This window comes from Erpetoichthys calabaricus, chromosome 4, assembly GCF_900747795.2.
Source record: "Erpetoichthys calabaricus chromosome 4, fErpCal1.3, whole genome shotgun sequence".
Taxonomy (NCBI): Eukaryota; Metazoa; Chordata; class Cladistia; order Polypteriformes; family Polypteridae; genus Erpetoichthys; species Erpetoichthys calabaricus.
In genome coordinates, this window is record NC_041397.2 from 98,853,919 (window position 1) to 98,873,573 (window position 19,655).

The 19,655-nt window shown below is 35.8% G+C and overlaps 1 protein-coding gene across 1 annotated transcript in view; it reads left to right on the forward strand.

The window, feature by feature from the left end:
- Nucleotides 1-19,655, forward strand: part of LOC114650158 (protein diaphanous homolog 3-like) — a 1,033,571-nt gene that overhangs the window by 340,421 nt on the left and 673,495 nt on the right. The window contains exons 10-12 of the mRNA XM_051925675.1: nt 16,536-16,646; nt 16,877-16,995; nt 18,474-18,590. Coding sequence (XP_051781635.1) covers nt 16,536-16,646; nt 16,877-16,995; nt 18,474-18,590 — 347 coding nt within the window. The remainder of the gene's footprint in view (nt 1-16,535; nt 16,647-16,876; nt 16,996-18,473; nt 18,591-19,655) is intronic.

Below are 19,655 nucleotides of genomic sequence, written 5' to 3' on the forward strand. Positions count from 1 at the left end.
GCTGTCCATGCAAGTAAAAAATGGCCATTGTTAGGCAGAGAAAACAAATCAAACCCATCCAAGAGATAGCAGAAACACAATAAGTGGTCAAATCAACCATCTGGTACATTTTTAAAGAGAAGGAACTCACTGGTGAACTCAGCAACACCAGAAGGCTTAGTCCACAATGGAACACAGCTGTGCTGGATGTTTACAGAATTTTTTCTTTGGTGAAGAAAAAACAATTCATGCCATTTAGCCAAACCAAGAACTCCCTCTGGGAGATAGGCCTCTCATTGCCAAGTCCAGTTATGGAACAGTGTTTATTGGACAAATGAAACTAAGATCAATATATACCAGAATGATGGAAAGAGAATAATAATATTTTTTTTATATAGCACCTTATCATACATTTATATGCAACTCAAGGTGCTTTCTACAGATTAATCAACAAAACTGATAAAGATTTACTATAGTTATTTGGATATTATCATTAGTTAATATTATGACAATTTCTAATAGATGTCAGTGTACTAAATAGAAAAAAACGTGCATTTTTAAACAAAATTTAAATACTAAAGTGTAAAACAAACTTTTACTCTTATTCTGAAACAGGTTCATATTATTTTGTAATTAAAATCTTTACACATAAAGATGGCAAGAGAACAACCAGATCTAATTTACACGTATATAAAAATAAATATATATACAGTATGTATATCTCCATCTGAAATAGATATATGAAGAAGAGAAGGAACGGCTCATGATCTGTAGCATACCGACAAAATTTATTTTTATAGCACATTTTCATACAACAATGTACCTCAAAGTGCTTTACAAGATGGGAAAAGAATGCTACAAGAAATGAAAAACAATTAAGATTAGGCAATAATATTTAAGAAAAAGTAACAACAAAACAAGGTAAGGTCAGATGGCTGGGAGGATAGAGGGGGGAAAAAAAAACTCTAGTTAGCCTGGAGATGAAAACAAAATCTGCAGTGGTTTCAAGGCCAAAAAGACTGCCCAGCCCCCACTGGGCCTTCTACCTAACATAAATGTTCCTAAATCAAACCTCATAGTTTTCTTCCTTCACATGATAGGATTTGATGAAGCTGGTCTTATGGATAGCTGAGTCACCAGCCTTCATTCCATCATCTCAGAGGCTGCAAGAACTGGAAAAAACAGCTGAGAATACTGGGGATTAGTACAGATTGTGGATCCCTGAAGAGTATGATAATTCTATGCCCATATTGTCTATTAGGAAAACAACTGAAAAGTAGCTATGAAAAAGACAAATTAAAATAATGAGCTTTTAGCATTTTTTTTAAATGTTCCACAATATTAGCCTGGCAAATTTTTATAGGTAAAATTTTCCAGATTTTAGGTGCATAACAGCAAAAGGCTGCCTCACCACTTCTTTAAAGCTTGGCTTGTTACATTATAAGCAGACCTCCATTTGAAGATTTAAGGTTACGATTTAGAGTGTAGGGGGACAGGCATATTCCAAAATATACTACATCATCTATGAAATATGGTTGGGGCAGTGTTATGGCATGGGCATGCGTGACTGCCAATGGAAATGTGTCACTGGTGTTCATTGATGATATGACTACTGACAAAAGTTGCAGGATGATTTCTGATGTGAACAGGGCTATACTGTCTGCTCAGATTCAGACAAATGCTCCAAAACTGATAGGACAACACTTCACAGTACAGATGGACAATGAACCAAAACATACTTTGACAGCAAACCAAATGCTTTTCAAGGCAAAGGAGTGGAATTTTATTCAATGACCAAGTCAATCAACTGACCTTAACCCAACTGGACAAGCTGGACATTCAGCATTCAATTGCTGAAGACAAAACTGAAGGCAGAAAGTCCAATGAACAAGTAGCACCTGAAGACAGCTGCAGTAAAGGCCTGGCAAAAATCACTAGGGTGGAAACCCAGCAATTAGAGAAGGCCATGGGTTTCAGACTTCAGGCAGTCATTGAGTGTAAAGGATTTTCAATCAAGTTTTGAAAATGAATGTTATATTTATGATTGTTAATTTGTCCAAATACTTTTGAGCCCCTAGAAATGAGGGGGACGATGTTTAAAAATGGCTGTCTTTTCTAAATGTCTCATACAATGTTTTTGTTAAACGTCTTAAATTAAAACTGCAAGTCTACACTTCAAGCACATCTTGATTGCTTCATTTCAAATCTACTGTAGTGGCGCATAGAGCCAAAATTATGAAAGTTGCATCAGTTTCCAAATACATAATGGGCCTAACTGTACATGTGCGATCTTACTGCTTGCAAAGGGAATCTCAAAAATAAAATATAAAGCATTTTTGAAATTAAATAACTATTTCCTAAAACCTAAGGTAAAAAATATCAGAGTACACTTATTTGATTTATGCATTTTTTTATACTGGAAATCTTGGTCTATCACGCTATCAGGAGATAATGTGTGTATTGTATGTATTAATTTGACATGAGTACAGAAATTCACAAGCAATTCTAAGCTTGTTTTCAGATCAAGCTTGATGTTCCTCTATATCATAAGTGTTTCAGTAATTCCCCTTGTGAATGTTGAAGTTTTCCGGTAGTACTTAAACAGTCAGTAGGCAGTACTCTTTTGAACACAAAGTGCAATGTCTGTGAAATGGCTGAATTATCATATGAGCTACTGCTATGTGCTTACCGCTGTGTGGACATAATGACCCTCTTATTCACTAGCACAAACTGCATTGTTGCACCTTGCCATTACCTTTTAAGCATCACATCCATGTTGGGGAAAATCCAGATGAGAAGAGTGACTTCAGGTCCCTGCAAATGAGATGTCTAGATGTCCAGAACCAATTCTATGTATGTAGGCATTTCTGCTGGTCATTCCCCAGTCAAGTAGGTACATTACACAAACCAACAACCAGTTTCCATTGCTAAAATCTAGTAATTATAGGTTTGTTTCAAATGTGTCTCTTGCTAAGTCATTGCACTCAACTCCTACTTTTTGCTTTGGTCATCTTCATACTCTGTTGGACACTTGGTCACGACACCTCCAGAATTGGGTTCCCTGTTCTGAGTGAGTTTGTGTTGGTTATTTTGTGCCATCAGATGAGTCCATTCCTGACTCCACCCCTTAAAGATTTGGTTTGGGCAACCATATTTGCAACTCAACATACTTCTGATATTCATTTGGTTTTGTTGTTGCAGGATCAAATTTTATTCTTAATTCAGTACAGTCGGAAATTAGATGTTTATTATACATCCATCCATCCATCCATTATCCAACCCGCTGAATCCGAACACAGGGTCACGGGGATCTGCTGGAGCCAATCCCAGCCAACACAGGGCACAAGGCAGGAACCAATCCCGGGCAGGGTGCCAACCCACTGCAGGGCACACACAAACACATCCACACACCAAGCACACACTAGGGCCAATTTAGAATCGCCAATCCACCTAACCTGCATGTCTTTGGACTGTGGGAGGAAACCCACGCAGACACGGGGAGAACATGCAAACTCCACGCAGGGAGGACCCGGGAAGCGAACCCGGGTCCCCAGGTCTCCCAAATGCAAGGCAGCAGCACTACCCACTGCGCCACCGTGCCGCCCTGTTTATTATACATCTCAAACTAATTGTGTTGCATAGTAAAATCACAGCAATGATAATAATGAACTCAACTATTGTATGCAGGACAAGTAGTGAAGAACAACTAAGACTGATTTTATTTAATATACTTTTTATTATGCCAATGGTTGAAAATAATTGTTCAGCCCTTTACTACCACTTATAAAGATAATCATAAAAATGGAATGCATAAGGGAAAGTATTTTTTAACATTTAAATAACATTCTAAATCTACTTAGCCCTCTTTAGCTCTCTACAAGTCAAAACTTCCATTACATTGCCCAGTCATGCACATACCCACACTTACACAGAGACAATAAGGAACTATTAATTAACCCATGTAGCACATCACTAGACACATAGGAGGGAAACCGAGATAAACACAGGAGAACATGCACACTGCACAGATGCAGCCACAGAAATTGAACTTGAGACTCTGGGTCTGTGAGATGGAAACGCTGTTCAACTTGCTCACCGACGCTGTATGTCCACCTTCTTAACATGCAGTTTTTGCACTTTTATTTTAAGGTTTTCATTGGTGTTAACCAACATTTTAAAAATATTACCAATAACTACAGTTTTCTATACAGTAGACCCCTGTGAAGTCACGGTTCAGGGTTCGCAGTCTCAGTCATTTGCGGATTTTTCCTTAGAACCTAACTATTAATTGTTAGCGGAAAGAGCAAATATCCTCCACAATTTTTTATGCCTTTTTTCGTGGCAATACTGTGCTGTAGAGAGAACAAGAAGCAACCACTGAGGGAAACGTGGTTTGGGATGGTGAAAGTAGCCAATCCGAGAGCATTATTCATTTCTCCTTGCTGCTAATTGATTGCTGCCCTGTGATACGTCTCCAGGTGAGTCGGTTTACCACCGCTGAAGGAAACGCGGTTTGGGATGGTGAAAGTAGCCAATCCGAGAGCATTATTCATTTCCCCTTGCTGCTGATTGATTACTGCCCAGTGACGCGACTCCAGCTGAGTGTCGTCGTGTTTTCCATTTTGTTATTGTATTAATTTTGTTATTCTTAAAACGCACAAGATGTCACCGAATCACCCTGCACCTTCTAAGGCTTCTGGCACTGAGCCTTAGTGCCAGAAGAAGTTTAAAACACTCCAGGAGAAGGTTGAACTACTGGTTTGCTCCGGGAACTAAAAAGTTATGCTGCAGTAGCGCGCCACTATGGCATAAATGAAAGCACTGTATGCTACATAAAGAAGAACGAAGTAGCGATCTGGAGTACCGTATCTGTAAGTTTCTGTGATAGTGCATATTGTAATCTTTCTAGTTAGCCAATAAAAGGTGTCATTTTGCTTGGCTTTTCTCTACATGTGATAGTGCCAAAAAGGTAACGACCGTAATGAATAAAAATATCGCCAGAATGGAATCTGCCTTGGCATTGTGGATCACCGACTGCAGGAAGAAGAATATCCCCTTGGACGGTAACATCATCCGTGAGAAAGCACGGAAATTGTACCAGCAGTTCACTACAGGAGACAATGTAGCAACTTCCCACCACAATGTTCCTGAAGCCTATAAAGAAAAGCCAGCACGAAACCCCACCACAAGAAGACCCGTCCAAAGATACGACTCCTCCTGAAGCGTCTGAAGAAGAGTCGCCACCTGAGAAGTTTTAAATCCTCTGCATCGTACCGCACAGCTACTTCATCATCATCATTGATATCATTCATCATTGGTGAGTACCCATACATTTTACTGTATATTAATTAAATGAAATTATTATGTATTTACGTATAACAAAGAAAACGACAGCGCATACCAAAGAAAACGTGCTTCCTTGAGTTACAGTATGTATAGCGGTAACATCGGTATTTTACATTCTAGCACCGCGGGAGACATAGCAGTACAGTACTGTACAGTATATGGGTTTACCTTTACATTCTGTTTTTAGGTAATGTATTAAGGTAATTTTTTAGGTAATGTATTAATGAATTAATATATTAAGCTGAGTTTGCAACAAAATTAAAGTGCTTTGGGGGCATACTGTATTTAGAGTTTAAACTATAAAAATAGGCATTTAAAAGGCATTTTTTAGCCACATCCAAAAGTCGTGGTTCTTGTGATCTAATTCTGTCAATCAATACCTAGGCCTTGTGACCACAGATGAGAATGGGGATGTAAACTGACCAGTATATTAACTCTTTTAGGGTGGATGTCAACTTCTGTCGATAGCAGGGAGTTCAGGTTAAATGTTGACTTTAGTTGACATCCAGGGACAGAGGGGTAATAATCAGCTGCAGACGTCGGCAAAACTCACCATCATGTTACGGGCAGACCCTCTTTAGATTCATTGACTTGACATTGAATCCCAGTGTGTGTGAGGAGCACAGAGTAAATGATGTCTAGAATGGCATTGACGTCAGGCAAGAGAGCAAAGCATATAGGCAAAGCAAAATACACAGTGGCCATTATTGATTTTTTTGTGTGTATTATTGCTGAATCAGACTCTGACTTGTCAAACTCCAATTTTGATGCAAGTGATGTGGTAATCAAAAAAGAAAGGCAGGTAGCTGTTTTTTCCAGAAAGTGCCTTTCAGAATATAAATGATGGTTAGACAAACAGGTATGTAGTAAGTATGTAAGCCGTGTGACAGCCGATCCTGCAAAGCTACCGTTTAATGTTAAATGCATATAGCTCTTGCTTTGTATGCTTTTTGGGAAAAATATTCAGACCTGGGAGAAAAGGAAAAAATAATTAGCCCTGAAATAGTTAAGTGCCTTGTCTGTGAGTATAGTTACTGTTTCATCAACACGGTAAAATAGCACATTAGTAAAACTGTTTTTCCACTTATTTCTTGTTGTGTCTCACAGTTGCATCTTCCCTTACTCGTGAAGACAGTCTCAAAGTACTTAAGCTTGTTCACTTGGAGCAGCTACTCATCCCTTACCCGGTGTGTTTCTGTGCACACCAAAGGTCACAGTCTGTTGACACCAAGACGACGACATTGTAGGAAAACAGCGGAAATGCAGCTCTCCAGAGCTGTGTGCCTTCCATGTTTCAGCCATGTCTTAATATCTTATTCACGAAAATCATGTATTAGAAAAAGAGAGAACATAATTTCTTTGCAGAGTTTTTTGCCACATTGAATGGTCTTGTCTTGACTTAACTGAGTTCTCCTGTGTTTATTGCTTTGGATTTTTTCTGAATGACTGGATTGTTTACATTATTCTGTGTTTTTGACTTCATATTTTGGGTTTGTTATTCAGACTTGTTTGTCAGTAGTTAGGGTTAATGGTAGTGGGTATTTTAAGTCATTGTTTGGAACTTTATGCTTTAGGGCTCTCTAGTTCACAACAAATAGATGTACAGTAATCCCTCCTCCATCACGGGGGTTGCGTTCCAGAGCCACCCGCGAAATAAGAAAATCCGCGAAGTAGAAACCATATGTTTATATGGTTATTTTTATATTGTCATGCGTGGGTCACAGATTTGCGCAGAAACACAGGAGGTTGTAGAGAGACAGGAACGTTATTCAAACACTGCAAACAAACATTTGTCTCTTTTTCAAAAGTTTAAACTGTGCTCCATGACAAGACAGAGATGACAGTTCTGTCTCACAATTAAAAGAATGCAAACCTATCTTCCTCTTCAAAGGAGCAAACAAATCAATAGGGCTGTTTGGCTTTTAAGTATGCGAAGCACCGCGGCACAAAGCTGTTGAAGGTGGCAGCTCACACCCCCCTCCGTCAGGAGCAGACAGAGAGAGAGAGACAGATAAAAAAATCAATACGTGCCCTTCGTGCTTTTAAGTATGCGAAGCACCGGGCAGCATGTCACTTCACGAAGCAGCTGCACAGAAGGTAGCTAACGTGAAGATAATCTTTCAGCATTTTCAGACGAGCGTCCGTATCGTCTAGGTGTGCGAACAGCCCCCCTGCTCAATCCCCCTACGTCAGGATCAGAAAAAGTCAGCGCGAGAGAGAGAGAGAAAAGTAAGCTGGGTAGCTTCTCAGCCATCTGCCAATAGCGTCCCTTGTATGAAATCAACTGGGCAAACCAACTGAGGAAGCATGTACCAGAAATTAAAAGACCCGTTGTCTGCAGAAACCTGCGAAGCAGCGAAAAATTCGTGATATATATTTAAATATGCTTACATATAAAATCCGCGATGGAGTGAAGCCGCGAAAGGCGAAGCACGGTATAGCGAGGGATCACTGTACAGTAATTTTGTGAAAACGTAAAGAAGGCCTAAACTGAATCAAAATAAGTTACAACTAAATCATTTTACATGGATCTGAAAAGTAAAAAGCTATGCAGTGGATGTTTGGCAAGCTGTAGAAACAAAGAACATTCAAAGAAAAGTTTGGAATATGGAAATTTGTTTCCATTTTTAATGATGCCTTGATTAATCACTGACAGTCTGCACATTGCTTGATAATAAATATAGTCACTAACAACAGCAAAATATTTAATTAGAACATACATGAAGGTCAAATTGTGGATTGTTCTAATTTTTTTGTCCCTTCCCCATAGATCACTTTACTTTGAGTAACTCCATAAGAATATGTATGGCACACAAGCCCATCTGTCCTACCAACGCTAAAGTCACAAATCTAGATGGGAAATGATGATGTAGCTTCTTAATTTGTCTAATTTACAAAATATACTGAAACTATTTCAAATTAGTTAATTGTGAAAACTTTCATATTTAGGTTTCTATGCTGGGTGGAGAAAAAAAAAATCCTCTCTTCATAACTCGTATAAAAGATGATTGAGTCTCAAAATAGTTTTTTTAGGTTATTGTTCTTGGTTCTGTCATTTTTCATGTTAACAGTGATTTCATCTTTGTATTACTTGGTGTAGGATGTGGTGTTTTAAGGTGGGTTACCTGCTGCAGCTATTCTTGAAAAGTGCATTCTTTCTGTAAGGTTTATTTTTGTAAAAACATTAAGTGGGGTGATATTTTATTTCATTAAGTCAACGTTTTGCGAAATCGGCTTTCACAAATCTTTCTAACGGTTGACTGTTAATAAAAGGTAAATTGAACAGACTCGCAACTAATCCCTGTAGTGTCTGTTGTCTCACACAGTGTACTCTTTGATTCTTTGTTATGACTAAAATATATTTAAATCCTAGTTAGGCATTTGATAAAATTTGAACTGTATTTCCAATTCAGTCCTCATTTCCTTTTTGTTGCATCTTTCATAGAGCACAGTTTTAACAAGTTTCCTTAAAAGCACATAAGAATACAATTCAAAGGCACATTTTATGAAAGTGGAATGCAGGATCATTTAAATACATGATAAATTACAGGAAAGTTTATTCAAATATCATTTTACAAAAGTGGGGGTGTGGGGATAAAGGGGTGAGAGAAGGAGAGCAGGTTATATCTAATCTATTCTTGTAATTCTTATAATTATAAATATCAATGCAACAATAGGCTAAAATGCAATAACTCATGGGGAATCTTGAAACTAAGATTAAAAACTGCCATATTACCAATTAAAACTATAAATGACATTAAAAACTCAGAATCAATGTCTCCACGATGGGACAGTTAACTTTGTGAGCTGGAATGTTTAAAGGCCTGAATCACGAATTAAAGAGAAAGAAAGTATGCTCTCACCTAACAGGCGTAAACGCTAAAATAGTATTTCTACAGGAGACCCACTTACTAACCAAGGATCAGTTCAGATTACAAAAAGACTGGACTGGCCAAATGTTCCATTCTAGCTTTATAAAGAAAAACTAGAGGGGTGGGAATCTCATACATAGAACAGTTCCATTTGTAGCATCAGAGGTAGTGTCGGACCCTGAAGGGAGATACTGTATGTGATGGTCATGGGCAACTTATATAACAGTAAAATGATTTTGATAAATGTTTATGCACCCAATGTTGATGATAAGGAATTCATGCAAAATCTATTTGCATCCATTCCCAATGTGAACACTCATAAAATTATAATGGCTGGGGACTTTAATTGTGTTTTAAATCCACTCTTAGATAGGACTCCTGTGACAGGGGGGACGACATCTAATACTGCAAAGATAATTACACAGTTTTTGAATGATCACAACTTATCAGACCCCTGGAGGTTTCTTAACCCAAACTCAAGAACATATTCGTTCTACTCACCAGTGCATTATAGCTACTCAAGAATTGATTATTTTTTTATAGATAATAATTTCCTGCCTACAATTAAATCATGCAAATATGACACAATTGTTATCTCTGACCATGCCCCTCTAGTCTTGGAGCTAAAATCAATAAGCCCTTCACACTCACCTCGCAGATGGCGTCTTAAACCTCTTTTATTGGCAGACGAGAACTGCACAGAATTTATATCCAAACAAATCAGCTTCTTCCTAGAGACAAACACGTCCACAGAGGTCTCTGCAGGAACACTCTGGGAAACTCTAAAGGCCTTCTTAAGAGGACAGATTATTTCATATCTCTCCCACAGAACTAAATTAGAAACCAAGAAAGTGTCAGAGCTAAGAAATGAAATTACTAGAATAGATGAAGAACAAGCCAGGCGTCCAAATGAAGTTCTCCACAGGAAAAGGCAGGCCCTACATACAGAACTTAACATCTTAACAACTAAAGAAACTGAACAACTTATTTTATAAGTCGAGACAGCATTACTATGAACACGGAGAAAAAGCTAATAAGCTTTTAGCTCAACAAATTCATAAACAAGAAGTTCACAATGCAATACCAGTAATCACCAACAAGAATGGAGAAGAAATCATCGACCATAATAAAATAATGCACACATTTAGAGATTACTATAAGTCTTTATATTCCACTGAGTCCAAAGAAGACAACACACAATCTAATGCATTTCTGGATAATTCACAATACCACAAATAGATGCTTTAAGTGCTGAGGAACTGGATAAACCTCTAACGCTAACAGAATTACTAGACGCTATAAAGTCACTATAAAGCGGGAAATCATCAGGCCCTGATGGTTACCCCGTAGAATTTTATAAGAAATTCTCCACCCAGCTAGCTCCACTCTTATTGGCAACATTTACAGAAGCTAGAAGCAACCAAATTCTACCTCAAACATTTCGACAAGCATTAATCACTGTCTTTCCTAAACAAAATAAGGACTTGTTACAATGTGCATCATATAGACCAATTTCACTCCTGAATAATGATGTTAAGATACTCTCAAAAATCCTAGCTAGAAGGATGGAGAAAGTGCTGCCCTCGGTAATATCACAAGATCAAACTGGATTATTAAAGGCCGACACCTATCTTCAAATCTCCAATGCTTGTTTAATGTTATATATTCACCAGCAAAATCAAACACCCCAGAGATATTACTATCATTAGACGCAGAAAAGGCATTTGACATGATCGAATGGAATTACCTTTTCACTGCATTGGAGAAATTTGGGTTTGGCCCGAATATTTGTGCTTGGATCAAACTACTGTATACCAATCCAGAAGCTTCAGTTTGTATTAATAACATTTGCTCAGACTACTTTAAACTAGAACGTGGTACCAGACAAGGATGTCCCTTGTCGCCACTGTTGTTTGCAATCGCTATTGAACCACTGGCGGTTCACTGCCGAAATTCTTATCAGATAAAGGGGATTGTCAGAGAAGGACTGGAACAGAAAATTTCTCTATATGCAGATGATATGGTCTTATATATACCAGACCCAGAAAACACTGTCCCCGCTGTTTTAACAGCACTAACAGAATTTCAAAAGATATCTGGTCTTAGAATTAATCTGAATAAAAGTGTACTCTTTCCAGTGAATTCACAAGCATATAATATTAGATTAGACACCCTACCCTTTTACCATAGCAGATCAGTTTAAAATACCTAGGGGTAAATATCACAAGTAAACACAAAGGTATTTATCAACAAAATTTTGGCGTCTGTATGGAAAAAATTAAGCAAGACTTGCATAGATGGTCAACCCTTCATCTCACTCTAGCCGGAAGAATTAACATTGTTAAGATGAATATCCTTCCTAAACTTCTCTTTTTATTTCAAAACATTCCAATATATATCAATAAATCGTTTTTTAAACAGTGTGATAGTTTGAGGTCTCCGTGACCCCTTGAACCCTCAGACTAGACGTCAGACACCAGGTAAAAGTCCAAATATAATATTTATTAATATAAATAAGTGCACAAAGCACCCTCCTCTCCACAATACTCAATAATAATAATAACAGTAATCAATAAACAATAATCCTCCACACTCCCAGACACTTTGCCACCCTTCCTGCCAGCTCAGCTCAACGTCTCGGATTTCCCATCGTCCTTTTATACACCCTGACCCGGAGGTGTTCTTGTCCAATCCATCCACAGTTCCTTATCCCTTCCGGGTCAGGGTAAACAGTCCTTTTCTTCAACCCGGGAGCACATCGTTTCTTCCTGTCACGTGACCGTGACGTACTCCCGGGTTATAGGGCACATGCGAGCCTATGAGCCCCCCTACAGTGACGCCTGGTGGCCCCCAAGGTATCCAGCAGGGCTGTGTATAAAAACTACATAGTCCATGAGGCCCTGCTGGAACTCTGGGCATGTCCACGCTGCTGGGAGAGCTCCTCCTGGCAGCCTGGGGGTGAGGGCCGGAGAAAGAAGCCGGCAATCCACCACAACAGTTAGATTCAATAATAACCTCATTCATTTGGAACTCAAAACACACACGTATCCGAAGAGCGACCCTACAAAGACCTCAGGCAGAAGGTGGCATGGCTTTACCTAATTTTCAGTTTTATTACTGGGCAGCAAACATACAAGCCATAAAAACTTGGACACAAATAAATGAACATACACAGGCTTGGTCCGCAATAGAAGTAAAATCCTGTAGTACTTCTTTATATTCCCTGCTCTGCTCTCTAATAAATTAAAGTTATCGCAAATATACTAATAACCCAATTGTGCTTTACTCACTCAGAATATGGAACCAAATTAGGAAGCATTTTAAGATGGAAAATCTTTTATCAGTGGCACCTCTGCAAGAGAACCACCTCTTTCAACCTTCGCAAGTATATCCAGTTTTTAATACCTGGAAAAGTTTTGGGATTAACATGCTCAGAGATCTTTATATACAGTAGACAACATATTTACATCTTTTGAACAATTACGTTCAAAATTCAACCTCCCAGCTACACATTTCTTTTACTATCTTCAAATTAGAAATTTTATTAAACAGAAATTGCCCGATTTCCCCCACCTTGCACCCTCCACAATGCTGGAAAAAAATACTGCTCAATTTCGAGGAAACAAACACTATTTCCGCAATATATAAAATCTTATTAGAGTCCCTACCTTTCAAAGATCCAAGAGGACATTGGGAAGAAGATCTCTTAATCAATATATCAGAAAAGGAATGGAAGGTAGCAAAGCAGAGAATTCACTCGAGTTCTATATGCGCAAAGCATAGAATTATTCAACTAAAAATTATATATCGAGCCCATCTATCTCGCTTAAAACTGTCCAAAATGTTTTCCAGGGCAGGATCCAACCTGCGAGCGCTGCAACCAAGCTCCTGCCTCACTGGGTCACATGTTTTGGGCCTGCACTAAACTAACATCATTTTGGACAAAAATTTTTAAGTGCCTCTCAGACAGCCTTGGTATCACAATCCCTCCTAACCCATTAACAGCTGTGTTCGGTGTTCTTCCAGATGGACTTGAATTGGAGAAGGACAAGCAAACTGTGATTGCATTCACTACACTTTTGGCACGCAGACTTATTTTGTTAAATTGGAAGAATCCTAATTCTCCTCTTATAAGTTAGTGGGAAACCGATGTTTTATATTATTTGAAATTGGAAAAAATCAAATTTTCAGTTAGAGGATCTGTACAACATTTTTTCAAAACATGGCAGGATTTAATCAATATTATTTTAGAATAAGAGAAATAACTATTATTGCATTTAACTCCCTTCTCCATCTCTTATTTACATAGATATTTACTTCTCCCTTTCCTTTGTTTAATGTTGCCTTATTAAAAAGCCTAAAGCAATTTTCCTTTAGCTAAGCTCTCCTTCTCAGGGGTGGGGTTTGATTAGTCTTCAAATTTGTTGGGTTATAAATTGATCTGTTTGTATGGAATGATTACAATGAAAATTAATAAAATAAAAATATTTAAAAAAAAAAAAAAAAACAAATGAAAATACATACTAGTTAATTACAATTAAGAGACTGCAACAGTCTGTGCAAGAATGATCATCCAAGTGCATGGGCATTACTACTGTACAACAACAACATTTATTTATATAGCACATTTTCATACAAAAAGTAGCTCAAAGTGCTTTACATAATGAAGAAAAGAAAAATAAAAGACAAAATAAGAAATTAAAATAAGACAACATTAATTAACATAGAAAAGAGTAAGGTCCGATGGCCATGGGGGACAGAAAAAACAAAAAAAAAACTCCAGACGGCTGGAGAAAAAAATAAAATCTGCAGGGGTTCCAGGCCACGAGACTGCCCAGTCCCCTCTGGGCATTCAACCTAACATAAATGAAATAGTCCTCTTTGTTTTTAGGGTTCTCACGGAAGGACTTTATGATGATGGTCATGCAGACTTCTGGCTTTTAATCCATCACTGTTGGAACATCACGGTGCTTTGAGTAGATGGTGGTGGTTAAAGGAAAAGGAAACAGAAGAGAGAGTAAGGGTTAGTACAGATTTTAGAGCCACCATGAATAGTTATTATAATGAATTGGATATACAGAGTATCAGGATTAAATTACAGGGAAGTTATGAGAAGGCCATGTTACAGTAATGTGTTTTCAGCAGTTTTTTAAAGTGCTCCACTGTATTAGCCTGGCGAATTCCTATTGGCAGGCTATTCCAGATTTTAGGTGCATAACAGCAGAAGGCCGCCTCACCACTTCTTTTAAGTTTTGCTCTTGGAATTCTAAGGAGACACTCATTTGAGGATCTGAGGTTATGATTTGGAATATAAGGTGTCAGACATTCCGATATATAAGATGGGGCGAGATTATTTAAGGCTTTATAAACCATAAGCAGAATTTTAAAGTCAATCCTGAATGACACAGGTAACCAGTGTAGTGACATCAAAACTGGAGAAATGTGCTCGGATTTTCTTTTCCTGGTTAGGATTCTAGCAGCTGCATTCTGCACTGTATATCTAAAAGAATTAAACCTCTCTACTTTTGAACATAGAGACCTACCTGGGAACCTAATTCACAACTTCAGAAAGACACTGATAAAGTTGAACCTCCAAATTCTCTCATTAGAAATTAATCGTTTACTTTAGGACATTGGTGAAAATTAAGGGGAACGGTACTCAAGACAGAATCTCAGAAGACTTTCTGCTCACAAAGGTTCATAAGATTCTTTAGCAGACTGCAGAGGCAAGTGGGTAAAGTGGCAACTTTTAAAAATTGTTTCACTTAGGAATTGGGGACAAGTTTATCAATATCCAAGGAAACAAACTTGTGCTAAATTCCAAATAGTTTTTTCTTTTGCTGTTCTTAGAACAGTTGATTCATCATTAGTTCAAGGTGGGTGAGTGTAAAAATTACATTTGCAAAGACAATGATGATATAAAATCCAAGATGCAAACATTTGCTTTTTAGTGGTTTGATCTTTATTGACAAACCTAGGAAGACAATTTAATAGAAAAACAGCCACACAGCTAAATAAGTTTTTGCCACCTGTTCCTTAAATGACTGCTCCACCAAAATTATTTTTTTAAATGTTACTTACTCCATGTAATTTGGAGTTGTGGCCGCGAAAAAATGTTTACTTTCATGTTTTTTTGTGGTGAAAGTGCATAAAAAAGGTTCTAGTTAAACGTGAACAAATAGAAAACGCTGGACTTCAGCAAACAATGTAAAAAATTGTCACTTAACTTGTGTTGCATGATCCACATTTCCGTTATCCATTCGACAAGTTTCTTGACCAATGAATAAGAGTGAGAGGTGGATCTCAATTAAAAAGCACAGAATTACAGGAACATGCCTTTCCTGTGTATCTTGTACACAGAATTTACTTGAAATAAGCATTAATAATATTTTAGCAAAAAGTGCATGCATTTTGCATATTTTGACCATATGAATTAATGCATTTCTCCTAAGAATTCAGAAAATGTGATTAAAAAGCAGCTGTTATCTCCGCATCTCTTTTTCCTCTCCATTCATCTCTACTGGTCTATTAAACTCATCAATTTAGGTATGTCTACAAGCCTTAAGTTTTAATCTGTTGGCCATGCTTTTTCTCTCAGGGGTGGTGGTCAACTTGTTTTTTTTTTCAGTCCTATTATTTGTAAAAATTGATTGATTTGTATGAATGATTACAATAAAATTAATTATTAAAAAAAGAAGAAAAAATAAATAAAAAGCAGCTGTCTACAATAAAAACTTGAAATTATCATCCAATATGAATTCAAACTTAAGAGTTTCAGAGTTGATAAAACTAAGGAAAAATGTTTATACATAAAATAATAACGTGCTTGGTCAATATTGAGCTGCTAAACTACCCCACATACTGATAGACTGATATCACTGAGACAGGCAGTGAGATTAACAGTCGTTGATGGGTGTTTTGCAGCTACGTGTTTCTTTTTATAAAGTGAGGAATCATTGGTGTATGAGCAGAATGTCAAAAAATATTGATGAAATTTTGAAGTGTTTAAGTGGCTAGACTTTGCTTTTTGTACAGAAATAGGACCAGTGTAGGGAACTTTGAGCAACTTAACAGAAATAAATACATCATAACTACTATCATCCTGGAAGGTTAAGAGTACATTCAAGAGTGATGAGGTTCAAGTCCAGCATAGTTCTTCAATCATTTGGAGAGCAGAGTCATCAGGGATGAGCATGCTTATATGAATTACATTATTGTCATTCTGCATGTGTTATATGGTAAATATACAGTATAATAAATATAACTTGTACATGAACAGTATATTATGAAAATGATAAGCTTGCCTCAGGTCTGTTTTATGAATATTCTCTATTATAGGTAGCTTGTATGCAGCTCATCAATGCTCTTGTTACTTCTCCTGATGACTTGGACTTTCGACTTCACATCAGAAATGAATTTATGCGCTGTGGACTGAAAGAAATATTGCCAGTATGTATCCTGTAGACTCTCTTTCTGTATTCATATTTAATGAGTATTCCTATAGGAATCATTTTTTTATTCCTGAAAACTTTAAATTTACCTTGATTCATTTAAGAAGAAATTGTTGCTGATATTTGTAGTAATTACTTTTGTAATTTTCTTTAATTTCAAGCAAGATGTTTAACATGTGGAGAACATTTATCTTAATGTTTTGTGTTCTTTATTTATGTCATTTTCAGCATCTGAATACCATTAAAAATGAGGCATTAGACATTCAGCTTAAAGTGTTTGAAGAGCACAAAGAGGAAGACATGATTGAGTTCTCACATCGTCTTGAAGATATTAAATCTGAACTGGAATATCCTTTCTAGCTTTTGTTGTTGTCATCCATTAATGTTTTTACAAATAATTACTTATGTGTTAATATATAAATGTTTTTCTGTACTTTATGATTATTTTTAGTAATACCACATTTTTATTAATAAAAATGAAGTATTTAAAGTTGTAAACTACAAACACATGTGACATATCAATCGGAGACAAAAATATAGACTTGTTATTTAGAAATTGTTTAGAGTATTTGGTTTCAAGTTGTTGCTTTAAGGCATTTTATTGCATGACCTCCATGTCAGTGTGGACTTTAAGAAAAAGTGTCTTGCTGAAGAAGCATACAGTAGGTAATGAAGTAAACTGAAATAAGAACATTACTGTAATATACTGTATTTTATGAGGCGACTGGAAAAAAGCTCACAGAAAAAAGTGCACAGTCATATAAGCACACGGGAAATAACTGCACATGGAAAAATGCGCACATGGGAAAAAAACGCACGTGGATAAATGCGCACATGGAAAAATGCGCATACGGCAAAGGCATATATGCAAAGAAGAAAAAAATGTTATATTATACATCGCAATAAACGAAATTGTATAATTGTTCACTAAACGTATTTATAAGCTTGTATGTTTTCATTTGTGCTAATTGGGGTATTGGGCTGTTGGATGGTCCATAAAAAAAAATAGTCATTAATCCTTTTATTACTGTCATTGTTGTGCTTAAATTACCATTTCTAGGAAATTATTATTCTTTACAATAGTTTTCAGAATTTATATTATACCTTCTTATTCCACAGGTAGGCAAATTAGGGTTTTAAAGATTTGATTACGGCAAGTAAGTAAAGGTCATCCTATAAATAGGCCACACAGTTAAGAGTTTTCTTTAATCTTCTCTAACTTTTGAGCAAGGCAAGTCGACATTTTTTTTTTTTTTGAATAAGTGAGATGGAGTTTTCGACTACTCAGAAAGGCAAGCAAATTCTCGGTTACAAGGGATTTGAATATCTGCGTTTTCGCACAACAAATTGAATAGATACTTGGAGGTGCCGTGAGAATCGATCAACAAAGTACCATTCCTTAATGAAAACGAAGAACAGAGACATTGTACAAGAGCAAACCAGTCATTGTTTTATTATAATAAAAAATGTCTAGCAGTATAGGTGGAGTATATTTCATATTTGTAATAGCTATATGTGACAGCCGAGTGCTTTTTTCCGCGTTTGCACTTTACCGTATGCATATTCTTCCACGTGCGGTTTTTCCAGTGTGTGGTTTTTTCCGTGTGCGCATTTTTCTGTGTGCGGTTATTTCCCTGCGCTTATATGACTGTGTGCTTTTTTCTGTGCAGTTATTTCCTGAGCGTTTTTTTCCTGTGTGCTTCTTTCCGAGATTCATTTTATTATAAGACCTGCAATGCATGCACAATGTTTTTAGTTTGATATATTTAGACTGTTTTTTTTCTGTATTGCATTTTAAAGTTGTACATCCTTAACTTTAATTTACTGATATTCAAGATGTATTTAATATGGTGCTGAATATGGTAAAGGATACAGAAGCTGAAGGATATTTTCTGTCAATACTGCAGCACCTGATGTTGATTAGAAATGATTATTTCGTAAGGTAAAAAACTTTTTCCTCTCTCCTTTGCACATATGCTCTGTATTCTACACGATATTAACTCAATAGCGTATATGACCTTTAGAACAGCAGTAATCTTATATTCTTGACCCAGAAAAAGGTGACATTTCAACCAAATGTATTGTAAAGAACCTGGTGTAATACACAAATAATGCTTTCAAGTCAGACGTGTCATTAATTTTGGATGCTCATTCCTACAGACTTCCATCTCTGTTGTCTACTGTTGAACAGTGATGCCAACCCAGGGATATATATATGTGTATATATATATATATATATATATATATATATATATATATATATAATATATATATATATATATATATATGTATGTATATATATGTATGTATATATATATATATATATATATACATATATATATATGTATGTATATATATGTATGTATATATATATATATATATATATACATATATATATATGTATGTATATATATGTATGTATATATATATATATATATATACATATATATATATGTATGTATAATATGTATGTATATATATATTATATTACATATATACATATATATGTATGTATATATATATATGTATATATGTATGTATATATGTATATATATGTATAATGTATGTATATATATGTATATATGTATGTATATATATGTATATATGTATGTATATATTGTATGTATATATATGTATGTATATAATATATATATATATGTATATATGTATGTATGTATATATGTATAATATGTATATATGTATGTAATATATGTATATATGTATGTATATAATGTATGTATATATATGTATGTATATATATATATATATATATGTATATGTATTATATGTATGTATATGTATATATATGTATGTATATTATATATGTATGTATTATATAATATATGTATTATATATATATATATGTATATATATTATATTGTATATATATATATATGTATATATCTATATATGTATATATCTTATATCTATGTATATTAGTATCTATTATATATTATATGTATATATTATATTGTATATATCTATCTATGTATGTCTATAATATCTG